The 13,456-nt window shown below is 43.8% G+C and overlaps 2 protein-coding genes across 5 annotated transcripts in view; both read left to right on the top strand.

Annotated features, from left to right (window-relative positions):
* AGBL4 (AGBL carboxypeptidase 4) overlaps positions 1-13,456 on the top strand; it is a 1,546,465-nt gene that overhangs the window by 1,322,255 nt on the left and 210,754 nt on the right. The gene's annotated exons all lie outside the window — the stretch shown is intronic.
* The window catches only part of BEND5 (BEN domain containing 5), a 49,467-nt gene that overhangs the window by 29,563 nt on the left and 6,448 nt on the right, over positions 1-13,456 (top strand). For both annotated transcript variants that reach the window (XM_002810847.5, XM_024235304.2), the window contains 2 exons: positions 4,642-4,790; positions 10,950-11,163. In XM_002810847.5, coding sequence (XP_002810893.1) covers positions 4,642-4,790; positions 10,950-11,163 — 363 coding nt within the window. The remainder of the gene's footprint in view (positions 1-4,641; positions 4,791-10,949; positions 11,164-13,456) is intronic.

Raw genomic sequence — 13,456 nt, forward strand, 5'->3', positions numbered from 1 at the left:
AATGATTGAATGAAAAGACAAGTACTACCTTTCATACTTTTTAAAAGCTTCCTTTACCCAGCTGAGAGTTTTCTTTCCATGGAAGGTATATTTTCCCCAAAATAAACCTCAAGTGTGTGTCAATATCGGAATGCAAATGGATCAAAGCCCTTTTTTAAAAAAAAATTCCTACTCCTCCCACAAAGTGAAAAAAGTTCTTTTGTTACCTAAAATATCTGCGCCAGATTGTACAATGCTGTCTCTTAATGCAAGTGCTTATTATTGTGGCTAATTTGGTCACATGTGTTTGAGGGAGAACAATGCCTCAGAAATTTTTTAAAAGCAAAACAGCAATCTGAAGCATTTGTTGTAATGAGATGTAAATTGCCAACATCGGTAGTGAAGCCGACTAAAATTTGCAATGAAGTGATTTTCCCCCCTCTTAAATTAAAAGCACTAGGGGCCCTCCCTGCTCTCCCCGAAGAAAACACATGCTTTTTTGTTCCTTTTCTTTCTGATCCTGTAATGCTAAACATTGCGCTCTGTTGATTGATTCATTCCTTCATTCATCTGCCGTTTTGCCAGCTTCTGTCTGTTCTGTGCCTGCCTCAGTGCTAGGCTCTTCCAGAGGCGTCAGCAGCCTGCATGGTGGCTTTTGGTAATCCCTATTTTGCAGGTAGGAAAGCTGAGTTGCAGAGAGGGTAAGATGACCTGACTTTAAAGTCATGAGCTGGGATTCACACCCAGGTCTCCTGAACATTCCCTTTTAAGATGTACCTTTGGTTGGCTTTTCAAGCTGACCTTCTATAGACAATGCCCTGGAAGGAGGAGGCTCTTGCGGAGAGCTTTCGCCAGGTGTTAAGCAAATGGTGCTAAGTGAGAAATTTAGAAAATAGTTTTTCTTGAGAGCCAAGATCTCAGTATAGTAGCTTCAATATTTGACAGAAGTCTATCAGTCCCTTAGGAGACCATCCTGAGCCTTGAGGGGACCATCATGAACCTTGAGGAGAGTGGGTGGGCTGTGGAGTACAAGGACCTGCTCTGTGCTGGGCCTGTGCTAAGCACTAGGGGCAAAAGCAGAACAGCAGGGCCTCTGTTTCACAGAACCTATGGTTTAGTAGAGACGAACTTAAGCGCACAAGTGTAACTTGTGTGGGAGTGGGTGGAGAGGGAGTGAACGACTATTTAGCAAAAAACCCACTCTGTACCAGACTCTGAAATCATTGTTTCATATAAATATACGAATATATATATTCGTATATTAGTTATCTGATTTAATCCTCAGTCTTGCCAAGTCACTGTTATCTTTCCTCCTTTCAGGTGACACAACAAGATCAGAGAGGTTAAGCAATTATTTATGTGTACATTATCTCTTGAGGATAGAATGTGAATCAAGCACTGTGCCAGGCGAGCCCTGATCTCTGACATAAAAAGACATGGTCCTTGGCTGTCCTCAAGCCTCCTTTCTGACATAAAAAGACACCGTTTTTGGCTGCCCCCTCCTCCTTTAGTAGGGGAGACAGATATAGAGACAAACAAGTACATCTGATTATTACGGTAGAGTAGGGGCAGAGGGGTGGGGAGAGTCCAAAGGAAGCTCTACTACCCAAGGAAGATCACAAGTCAACTAAACAGTAAGTGGCAAACCCAGTACTTAAACCCAGTATTTGGAGCTCTGTCTCCAAATCCCAAGCCAAGGGCTAGAGATAATTATTTACTAGTCTTTGAGGGGATAGGGCAGCCTCATTGGAGAGATGGCATTTGAGTCAGGCCTTGCATCACTGGTGGAGTTTGTATAGGTGGACATCTCTAGGGGTAGAATGTTCTGGACAAAAGGAATGGCATAAGCAAAGAGTAGGAGGCAGGAAAGAATGGTGTGTGTGTGGAGAGGGTTAGGCCAGCCACTTTGCCTAGAATGGAGTCTGACTGTGGGAGGGGACCAACAGATGGAGCCAGAGAGGTGATTCTCTCAACCCCTGCTCCCTCTGATGTCCCTTAGCTGTCCCTCTGTAGACAGTGTGATAGCAGAGCCCTTTGCGTGTAACTGTGCCATCTGAATTGTCCATTCTAACTGGATGCTTCTGATTTCAACTTAACAGCCCTGATTTCTACTTCTCCGACTCCAAGAAAGATTACAGACATTCAGAACAGCTTCCCACCTGTCCATGCCTCTACCCTCAAGCACCTCTACTCAGCAGCAGGACTTTACTTCAAAATCTTTGTCCCAGCCCATTAAAGTCCCTCTCTTCCTCCCCTCTCATGTCATGAAGAATTTACTAAGAGCCTACCATGTGCCAGGCGCTTCCCTAGGCTCCAAGATGCTAAAGGGAGTAAAACTTTGCTCTTGAAGAGCTTTATAGTCTAATGTTGAAAACCGACAGGCAGATGATTGCAAACATAATTTGCTAAAAGTAGTCACAATGTAGAGACCCCCTTACCTGGGAGTGATGACAGTCAAGCCTCACAAAGGAGACACCTGAGCTATATCCAAGTCTAACTGGGCGCTTGGCAGACAGATGAGGTCGTGTTCAAGGCCAAGACAACAGCACAGAGGCCTGGAACAACATAGCATTTAGGGTACCTGAGCAGAGGTGAATATTGGTGGGGGGCAAGAAATGAACCCCTAGAGGTAGAGAGGAGGCTGGTTGTTCTGGGCCTTATGGAGGCCGTGGTATGGGACTTAATTTTGAGGGTACTGGGCAGCCTAAGCAAGGAAAGACAGGGTCATGTGGAAGATCCCTTTGATGGCCTTTATAGAGATGGATGGGAGAGAATCAACTGAAGTTACGGCTCTACTGGATTCATTCTGTTGTCCAGCCTGTCATGGAAGGAAAAGGAGGCTTTAGATGAAAGACATGTTCTTGCTAAAGATGACTGTGAGTGAGTGCCTTTCATGGACCTCCTCTTTTCAGCCTATTATTTTTTTTCTGTTGGCTGAAGGTCAGACCTAGAAGAGACTTCACACACCAACTCAGCTATGTGCTTTAGGGGAAATTTAAGTAATTACCTCTTCCCAGATCTGAGAAAAGATCAAATGCTCCACTTGAATTTGTTTATGTCTCAAAATTTTAATCTGTGATCCCACACAGAGAGAAGAAACTTTGGTATTTGCTTCTGAAACTTTAGAATTACTCATTCATTGTTGTCATTGTTTTATTTGCTTAGCAAACATTTAGGGAGTGCCTACTCAGCGCCAGGTGCTGGGGACAAAGGAAAGAATAAGACCTAGGCCCAGCCCTTGAATAGGTCTTGCACCTCTTATTGGGAGGTGCTGTCAGAACGATTATGGTGCTATTGGTCTTTCGCTCTGCCAGCTTCTGTATCTGTAATTTACTCACCTGTGGTCACACAATTAAAATATAGCATAGCCAGGAATGGGACCTGAAATCTCTATCAAGATGAGTCGAGCTCTTTTATTTGCGCTGTTCTGCTCCCCAACCATCTTGTATTCAGCTTTGTGCAAGTTTCATTCTTAAATCTTATGATACTACAGAGATTTCATCTTTCAGTTAGCAGCTGCCAGCAACTCAGGATTGAGATTCTCTCCTGGGAAGCTGTATCATGAAGAATTTTAGTAACAAATTCACCAGGACCTTCACTGCCACCAACCAAAGTCTAGGATGTGTTAACTGAACCCAGAGTTGCAAGCAGATTGTTACAAAGGGCTTTAATATATAAAGAGCTTTGTACCCAGTTGTCCACATGGCTAGGATAAGAGAAGGCTGGTCTGTGAGTTCATCTGTTACCTAAGTTAACATGCACAGACAGACAGAGGGAGCTGCTGTGGCAGTAGCCACATCTCTGATCTCAGTCAACTTCTGAAATGTTTGCATGGGGAGAATTTCCAGCATGTTAAATTATGTTGGCCTTTGAAGTTGTTCTCCCACAAAAGTTAATCAAGTCATTTGGCCTTATTTACCCATTTTCATCCTGTTTCTCTGCCCTTAAGTAATCAACACACAATAGGTGATTTTATAAAACAGTCCATTTTTAAAAGCTAATGGAGAAAAAATAACCCCTTTAGAAACTATCACCATTTATCTAGCTTCCTTTTTGCTGTTTAAACTGCATGTAATTTGTGTTGATTGCATTAAAATAAAAATCAGAGTAGCTGCTGGATCAGGCAATCAGGGGCTTAATGTGTATTGTGTTTTAATTTCTTGATTCAAATGCTCCTGTCTAGATACTAGGTCTTGGGGAGGGGGAGGCCTTCACATTTTTGCCCACGCTTTCCTAAGCTCCCTTCTTCTGTTACGGCCTTCTCCACTGTAAGATGCTGAGGTGAGGATTTTGGCAAATACACGATTTGCATATTTCAGTAATTGCCACCCCTTCTCCTCCAACTCAGTCGTAACAGAACCTCTTTCCTGTGCAGGAAGTTGAATCCCTGCCTTTCCATTTAGACAATGACACCCTGGAAGAGTGCTCTTCATTCAAACTTGATTAGAGTCTAGTCCACTCTTGTCTTTCAGTTTTCCACCTTTTCCCTTGTGACATTCATACCTCATATTATTTTCGAGTCTGGGTTTAAGTGTAGTTCAATAGACAAAAATAAGCTAGCATATTTTTGGTGCCACTGTGTGCTGATAGATGCCTAGTTAAAAATATTTGTCTTTTATTTTCCTTGGAGTTCTAGACAGATTTCTTTTCTTAACTGCCTAGGTCCCGCCATTGATCTGGAAAAAGTAAAGTCAGAATGTCTCGAGCCCGAGCCGGAGTTACGGAGCACTTTCAGTGAGGAAGCAAATACGTCGTCCTATTACCCCGCTCCTGCGCCTGTCATGGACAAGTATATCCTAGACAATGGCAAGGTAGTGTTTTAAGCTCAATATCCATTCCCTGCAAGTGTTTGTTAGTCAGAGTAAAGGTGGAGAGTATGGTGGGAGCTTTCCAAATCACAGCTTGACTGGTGGGCCTCCTGGCCTAGCCCTGAATGACTGTTTCTGGAATTTGTATATTATAAGTAGTGTAGCTTTGCTGGGGCGTTTTCTCTTCCTTCTTCCTTTTTTTTTCTTTCTTTCTTTTTTTTTTAAATATTGATCCAAAGCAACTGTAAAAGTAAATTGACATTTTAAAATAGCTTACTAGTGAGAAAGATATTTCTTAATTCCCATGATAGTTTGATGAAACTTGTCCCACCTTCCTGTGTAACCAGATGCCTAAAATTTATCAGGTGAACTGGAAATGAAGTATCTGATTTACAGATAACAACTCAATTTGTATTCATTCACCACTTAGAAAGTATCTTTATGTTCTAAGCCCTGTGCTAGATAACAGGAATACAGGGAAGAACAAGACATACCCCCTTATCCCCAAGCCTCCTTCAAGCTGTATATGCAGCAGCGGTTAGCCCACAGTCCTAGGACCACATAGAACTCCTCAGTGTTATTTATATGACCTTGAAAACAAATCATGAACAGAAACTTAAGATTATTAGTAATGGAATCGCTTTTGAAAAATCTTAAAGTCACATGATGATATACCAGCAGGGCAGGGGAGGAAATTTTTCTGACATTCTTCTAACATTCAATTGAATTGATCTTTGAAGAAGTATATCAGAGCCCTTTGTGTAGGCACTGGTGAAATTCAGCTTTAGCGTTATGTTCTCTGCCACCGTGGCATGCATTACAGACATCGCCTCTCATTCTCCTTAACGCGTCATGTGTTGGTTCATTTTTCTTGCCTCATGCTTCAAAAGGTCTCTGTTTATTTAGTATCGTTCTCTGTTAGGTTGATGAGAAAGAAAAATTTGTTTTATTTGGGTTTGTCCAGATATGTCTCTGCAACTGGCCAACCTGAGCTAAAGCAAATATTGTCAAGCTGAGGAAATGAAACGTATTAGTTTTCAGGGCTCTCTTGGATGTGTTGTCATTCCCTGCATCTCCCACTGAGCGCCCCCTCCCCTGCAGAGGCAAAGCTGATGGGCCAGGCCACAGGCCCATTCTGCCTTGCCTTGCTGCCTTCAACAGGGTTGAAACATCAGCTTTGCAGAGGAGAGGTGGCATGACAAGTTGGAAGTCGGCAGCCTGGAGCCTGAGTTCTTAGCGTAGCTCTACATCTGTCCTACCTGTGTGACCTTGCAAAGGTCCTTCACTTCTCTGGGTCTTGGCATCCTTGTCTGTGAAAGATGGGATTGGATTGATGCTCTCCAAAGGCCTTTCTGTTTCAAACTATGTATCTAAGTTTGGTGAACCTTCCCCAATCAAAGATAAAAGATAGGACTATGCTATGTTTGTTGATTTCCTTTTAGTCATGAACACATTGTGGAGTGACTAGAGAGATTTTCTTAAAGTAGCTTCCAAGAGAAATCTATTTCTCCCTTGCCTTGAAGGCTGATGGATAGTTTCAGAGCATTATAGGGGGCCTCTTTTGCAAAGATAGCATTCTTTCCCCAGAAAATGAGTCTCTCAAACCTCATTTAATATTTTTACACGTGAATTGAACAGCAAATCTTGAAAATGCCTATTTTGTTTTTTCATTGGTTTTTGCCAGCATGTTGCTATAAGACTAACCTGGTTTTTCTTTGCACCTAATTGGTAGTCAGGCAGAGAGAGTTTTAAATGCAGAGGAAAGGAAGTGGACACACTGGAAATGATGGCAGCTTCCCAGAACAGCATCTCCCACATCCCAGAAGTAGCCCTCATTGTTCTTGGCTCTGCTGTCTTGTCTGACCCTTCCTTCTGTCTGCACAATCAGAGGCCTTAATCTCTGCAAGGCTTAGAGCACTGGAATGGGATACATTTTCTAGTAGGAAATTATTTTTGTCCTATAAAACTTTTCACATAAATATATTTTGATCAAGTTCCATCCTACCAGATGCCATATTTTTAATAACCTCCTTTGACCATAACAACACTAACACTTTGATCAAATAGTATACTGTGGTTTACATGAATCAAGCTTCCCACACAAATTTCTGATTTGGGTAAAGTGCATTGTGTTTCTTTGTCTAAATGTTTTATTTCAAAAACTCATTGAATCATAAAGCTGCAAAGACCATTAAATTTTAAATAACCTAATTTATACATAGTATGGATAGGGAAACATATCCAGAGAAGGGACTCCTCTATAATTATATAACAGGTTAGAGGCAGGCAGGAACTGAAAGCCAGACCTCCTGGTTCCCAGGCCGGTACTCTCACCAGTCTGTTCTGCTACCTCCCTGAAAGCTGAGCATTGCTCCAGGTGACCTTGAGCCTTGCTAACCTCAGGGGCCCTTGTCTCAAATGCCCTGCCCTATACCTGTGATTGGTCGTAGCGAAGCCCATTTCTCTCTGTGTTGGCCTTGTACTTGAGTGAATGTCAGAAAATATTTTCATCTCCAAAGAACAGCAGCTCATCAGAAGTGAAAAACAGTTCCATAAAGACATTAAATATGCCCATCAATTTCTTACTGCTTTGTGTACAGACTAGCCCTTATCACTTTGTAGGGGACAGAAGAGGCAAAGCCTTGACCCTCCCTACTGACATGTACTGTGAAGGACTGAATCAGGTGGCAAAGACTCTAAGTGGGCTACAAATTCAGGAAGGATAGAACTTAGCCCTGCAGTAATTAAGGAGTGTTTCCTGAATTTTAGACTGGGACGTGAAAGATCAGCAGGCTTAAGAAAACGTAGGGAAAACATTTCTTCCTGGACAAGAGAATGGCAGGAGCAGAAACATGGGGAGGGGCAAGAGGGTCAAGGATGTAACCGTTGCTGTGTCCTCCTGACACTTTACACATCTTTTCTCATTTAACCCTCTCAGCATCTCTGAGGTAGCAGTGATCTGCTGACTGTATAGCTGAGAAAAGTAAGGCTCAGAAAAGTAAAGTGACTGGCCCAAGTTAACCAGGAAGCAGGTAGAATAGCTGAGATTTACACCCAGGCTGGCAGCTCCAGCGCCCATCCTCTTGATGTTACGGCACACTGGAAATAGCGGGAAATGAACAAGTTCCGAAATTTTATAGTATAGATGGACTATGTAGATGAATATAGTAGGGAAATGAAGTAGTAAACAGAATGGATTCTAATGGGCCTTCAAAGCCAGGCTGAGGAAGTTGGATTAAATGTGATAGGAAACAGGGAGCCATTCAAAATTCCAGAGGATTTACCTAAAAACACAGTTGAAAGACCGCAGAAGTCATCTAGTCAAACAAGGAAGGAGGTGTTTTAGGGAACTTAATCTGTCATGATTATAGGATGGGCGGGTTGAAGGGAGCAAGGACTAGAGGCAAAGGCCAGTCGGTGGCTGTTTTCCTGGTTTCCCTGGTTTCCCTGTCTGCAGTGGTGAACTGCACTGGGAGCTGGTGTGGGAAGTAGCCAGGCAGTTACAGAGAAGACTCAAAAGGAAAACTAACTGAACATTGATGTGTTAGGTCTGCTGTCTTTGATCTACCTCAGTACCACATTGGTGGTAGCAGGGAAGACAAGGAGAGCAGAGGCTTCAGGATTTGGGTTTGACTCTTGATCCCAAAATTGACTGATTGTGTACCTTAGGAAAAGTTACATAGTCCCTCTGAATCCCTGTTTACATCTGTAAAATGGGAAAAGAATTTCTACCTATTTCCATCTTTTAAGGTCATTCTGAGGAATAAATAAATTGAATGTAAATTGAATTGTACGTGAACCAGGTACTCAAAAAATACTAGTACCCCTTTTCTCTTACAGAACATTGGCTAAAAGGACTTTCGTCTCCCTTTCAAAAATAACAAATTAAAAGATCACAGGAAAGCAAGGATCAGCAGTGGGGGAAAAAAGCAGAGATTTTTGAAAAATCTAAAGTTGGCATCCATCTCTATGATTTTCTGATTCAGAATTTAATGTAATTCAAAGTTCTTTGTTTTTCTCCTATCTCAGGAAGCTTGTGTGGGTGGCTTCAAGTGTCATCAAGGGAAGTGATGCAGGGTCCAGCAGGGAGCAGCGGGGAACTTGTCCCCAGCATGGCCAATCTGGCACACAGACTGCCCACCTGCAGTTCGAACTGCGGAGAAAAGGCCACACTTGACCTTGGTGTCCGTGTTGCCTAGCCAGCAGCCAGGTAGTACATCTCACTCCAGGGCTGCTTATCTTTCCTGAGCGGATGAACAGATTTGCAGTACCGAAGTTTACAGCACAGACAGGCCAGGTGGATCTAGTTATCTGATTGCCTGCGTAGTCTGACTGATCTTTTGAGCAAAAGGAGGTGAAGTCAGACGTGTAGGTAGATTGTTGACTTACATTCATCGGTGGGCTGCGTTGCTATTTTTTTTCTTCTTGATGGTTGGAAAATTTCAGTAATTGGTAAAGGAAGAAGTTTTGCTGGCTGACCTGACTGCCTAACTATGTGTATTCACCTTCCTTCCCAAGCCAAGCTCCAGTAGTAGAAAGATCTTTAATTGTTTTTTGAACAATTGGTCTTGCTGGTCTGCCATTAGTTGGGTATGCATCCAGTCTCTTAGACCAGGCACCTCTCCAGAGATGTCTCTGACCATGTGATATTGGCAACCTGCAGGCCTTTCTGAAAACAAGGACCTTTGGCAGATCCTTCTCATGCCCCTTAGAAAGTTTAGCTCATTAGCAGCTGCCGCCCTCTGTCCCCACAGAGGCCATTTCCTCCCTTCACAGACTCAGCAGAAGCACGACGTAAATGGCAATGTCAAAGCGAACACTGTTTTTTTAATGATTAATGTTAGCAAATGACTTGTGAGATCTAATTTTTATACTCTTTTTTTTTTTTAGATTTACTAAAGATGCAGAAAGGAGAATAAATTAAAATCTTGTAGCTTATTGCTGGAACAGTCTGGGTTTTATTGGCTCTGCACTGAAACTCATAGGGAGCTTAAGATTGTGTTTTGTTCTTTGTGCCGTTGAAATCAAACTGGGTACCTTGTGGTTGTGTTTAAAATCATAGGTGTTTTGAGCCAGAAGGAACTTTGAGATGAAATCCAGCTCCACCACTTCATAGGTAGGGAAATGAAGCTCAGAGGTGAGAAAGGACTGGCACAGCCCTACTCCAATTGGCAGGGCAGCTTCTCTCCTTACTTGAGCTGGCAGAGGTTTTCACACTTAGCCATACATTGGAATTATTTAGGCCACACCCAGCCCAAATAAATCTGAATCTCTAGGAGTGGGGCCCAGGAACTGGTGATTTTTTTTTTTTTCTTTTCTTTTTTTCCTTTTTTTTTTTTTTGAGACAGAGTCTCGCTCTGTCTCCCAGGCTGGAGTGCAGTGGCACGATCTCGGCTCACTGCAACCTCTTCCTCCCAGGTTCAAGCAATTCTCTTGCCTCAGCCTCCCAAGCAGCTGGGACTACAGGCGTGTGCCACCACACCCGGCTAATTTTTTTGTATTTTTAGTAGAGATGGAGTTTCACCATGTTAGCCAGGATGGTCCCAATCTCCTGATCTCTTGATCTGCCCACCTCTGCCTCTCAAAGTGCGGGGATTACAGGGTGAGCCACCATGCCCGGCTGTCACTGGTGATTTTTACAGCTCCCTGGGTGACCCCTGTGTGCAGCCAAGGTTGAGAACCACCATACCAGGAAGTTATATGTCCCAGAATGTTCACATTAAAAGAAGATGGGTCTTTCCATAGTGTAACACAGAAAGAAGTTAAGCATGTGTGTCCTGAGATTTGGTCAGGCTCTGAGCAGCCTTTAAGTATAGTGTAGAATCTCAACTCTGCCACTTACTAGTTGAATGATGTTCAGCAAGTCACCTCACCTGTCTGAACCGGTGTTTCCATCTGAAAGGAAAATGGTGTTATAATGCCTTCTATCCACAATTGCCATGAAGACTTGAGATAGCAAATATAAAGCACTAGAATAAGGCCTGGCACACTACACGTATTCAGTAGATGATAGCTCTTATTATTACCCTTAAAGAGAGTTAATTTCGTATTTATGACATGAATCTCTTACAGTTGTGCAGCAATGCTTTTTAAAGGACAAGAGAAGCCTCCCACTGCCTTCCTGTCGGACTAAACAGGTGCTGGTGTTCTTATTCCTCTCAGGTCCATCTGGGAAGCGGGATTTGGGTTGATGAGGAGAAATGGCACCAGCTACAAGTAACCCAAGGAGATTCCAAGTACACGAAGAACTTGGCAGTTATGATTTGGGGAACAGATGTTCTGAAAAACAGAAGCGTCACAGGAGTCGCCACAAAAAAAAAGAAAGATGCAGTCCCTAAACCACCCCTCTCGCCTCACAAACTAAGCATCGTCAGAGGTAGGTCACTGAGTGGAAACACAATGGCTGAGATTCTGTCTTTTACTCTGTCAAGAGTGTGTTAGGCACAATTCAATTCAATGATTACTTATGAAGCCTCTGCATGCCAGACCCTGGGCTGAGCCCGGGGACACCAAGCGGATAACCCAAATGCCCCAGAAGAGCTCACATTTACCAGTGCAGATGAACTGTGGATACAAGTACGATTATATTCCACAAGGAATTAGCATGAGAAAGGGACAGATGGCGTGCTAAGGGAGTTCTCAGGAGGGGAGGATACCCTTAGCTGGAAAATCAGGGAAGAATTCCCAGGGACGGGGGTCACTGAACTGGGCCTTGAAGGATACGGCAGACTAGGAGACACAGATGTGTATGGTGAGGTATTGCTCTTCTGGAGGCAGAAGCATCTTGAACAAAGGCGTGGAGATGGGAAAGGAATGCTGCTGTATACCCAGAGCAGGAAAGGTCAAGGCTAGAAGACGCAGTTCTTGGTGGTTCTAGCATTGTGCCTGGAACAGTTAATGAGATGAAGACCAGCTGGAAGTCACTAGATTCAGCTTCCTTTCTGGTATTTGGGAGGGCAGGCAAACGGACAGGGAGGGCAGGCAAACCGACAGGGAGGGCAGGCAAACAGACAGGGAGTCATTTGTCTCCCTAAAGATAGGGCTGTATCCTGGACTCTGGAATTTTCTCTTCCTCCCTCCCTCCTTTCCTTTTTCCTTCTTCCTTCCTTCCTTTCTTCCCTCCCTCCTCCCCGTTTTCCTTCCTTCCTTTCCTCCTTCCTCTACTTTCTCTCCTTCCTCCTCTCTTCTTTCTCCTGTCTCTTTTTTCTTTCTTCCCTCTCTCCACCCTCTCTCCATCCATACATTCTTTGCCAGGCCCTCTACTGGGTATTGAGGACACAAAGAGGGGTAAGACACAGCCTCCATCTGCAAGGAGTTCATAGTCTCACAGGGAAGATAAACACAAAAACAACTAGTTACTCTACAGAAAACACAAACTATAGAGACAGACAATGGTGTAGAGGGAGCAAAGAGAATAAAGTAGTTGCTAATTATTTTAGGTACTTACTGTGTTTCAGGATTTGGGGGTTTTTGTTAAATGGTTGTCTTATAAAAAACACTTTTGTATATGTTAATTTGTTATCCTCATAACAACCCTACTGTTGGCTACTATTATAATTCCTATTTTACAGACAAGGAAACTGAGACTCAGAAATGTTAAGTAACTTGACCAGGTTATACAGCTAGTGGGAGGAGAGCCAGGAACCCGAGCCAGCAGGCTGTCTTCAGAATCTGTGCTCCTAACCACTGACTAGTGTCCAGGTCTGCCATGTCTTCATAAAGAAAGTAAGACTCAGTCAGTCAACACATATGTTTTTAGCAGACTCTGGGGGCAGACAACAAATATGTCCAGGGACAAGCTCGATAATTTCAGGTACTGTGAGCTTGCTCATATGATGTGGTAGGACAGAGAGGGCTGCATTCACTGGGGCAGTTGGAGAAGGTCTGTTTGAGGAGGTGACATTTGAGCTACAATCTGGATGTGGAAGAAGCATCTTTATAATGGTCTGAGGGGTGGCAAATCAGGCAGAATAAGCAGCAGCTATGAAGGCTGGCATGGCATGCTCCGGGTGTGAAGAAGCCCCAGGTGGCTGGGATGTAGAAGGAAGAGTGAGGTCAGGGAGGTGGGCGAGAGCCTGTCTTGTAGGGCTGGGAAGGCCACAGTAAGCAGCTTGGATTTGCTGGAGTCGAAGGGCAATGGAGGTCTTCCAATCATGGAGTGACCACGTGGGAGATGAGTTACAAAGCTGACACAGTGCTCTTGGTGAGAGATGCTGCTGCCATAGACTAAGGGCACAGCAGTGGAGGTGGAGAAATATGCCCAAGTGTAGGGTGTATTTTGGATTTCAAGGTGGCAGGACATAGGGTGAGCAACCAGCCTGAGGTCAAAGCTATAAGTTTCAGAGCCTAGATTCAAACACACACCCGCCGACTCTGGTCTGGGGCTTGTTCTGCTGTAACATAGCTGCCTCCCTTGCCTGGCTGACTCCAGATTAATTGATTTAGGCAGCCACTTATTTTTGGATAATCAGAGGTAACCTTTCGTCTAGCTGCTGTCTGAAATGGTAAAGCCTGATTTGGGAGGTCACCCTGAGAAAAAGGCCATCCTGGGGATGCAGCCCTGCCCTGCCCTGCCTGGTAGGTGACCGACCTCTAATTCTGCTATGTTTGTTGGAACGTGACTCAGGAGGTCCTGGGTGCCTTCAGATAACTGTCTATTCCTGCCATTA

The sequence above is a fragment of the Pongo abelii genome, chromosome 1 (assembly GCF_028885655.2).
Source record: "Pongo abelii isolate AG06213 chromosome 1, NHGRI_mPonAbe1-v2.0_pri, whole genome shotgun sequence".
Classification (NCBI taxonomy): domain Eukaryota; kingdom Metazoa; phylum Chordata; class Mammalia; order Primates; family Hominidae; genus Pongo; species Pongo abelii.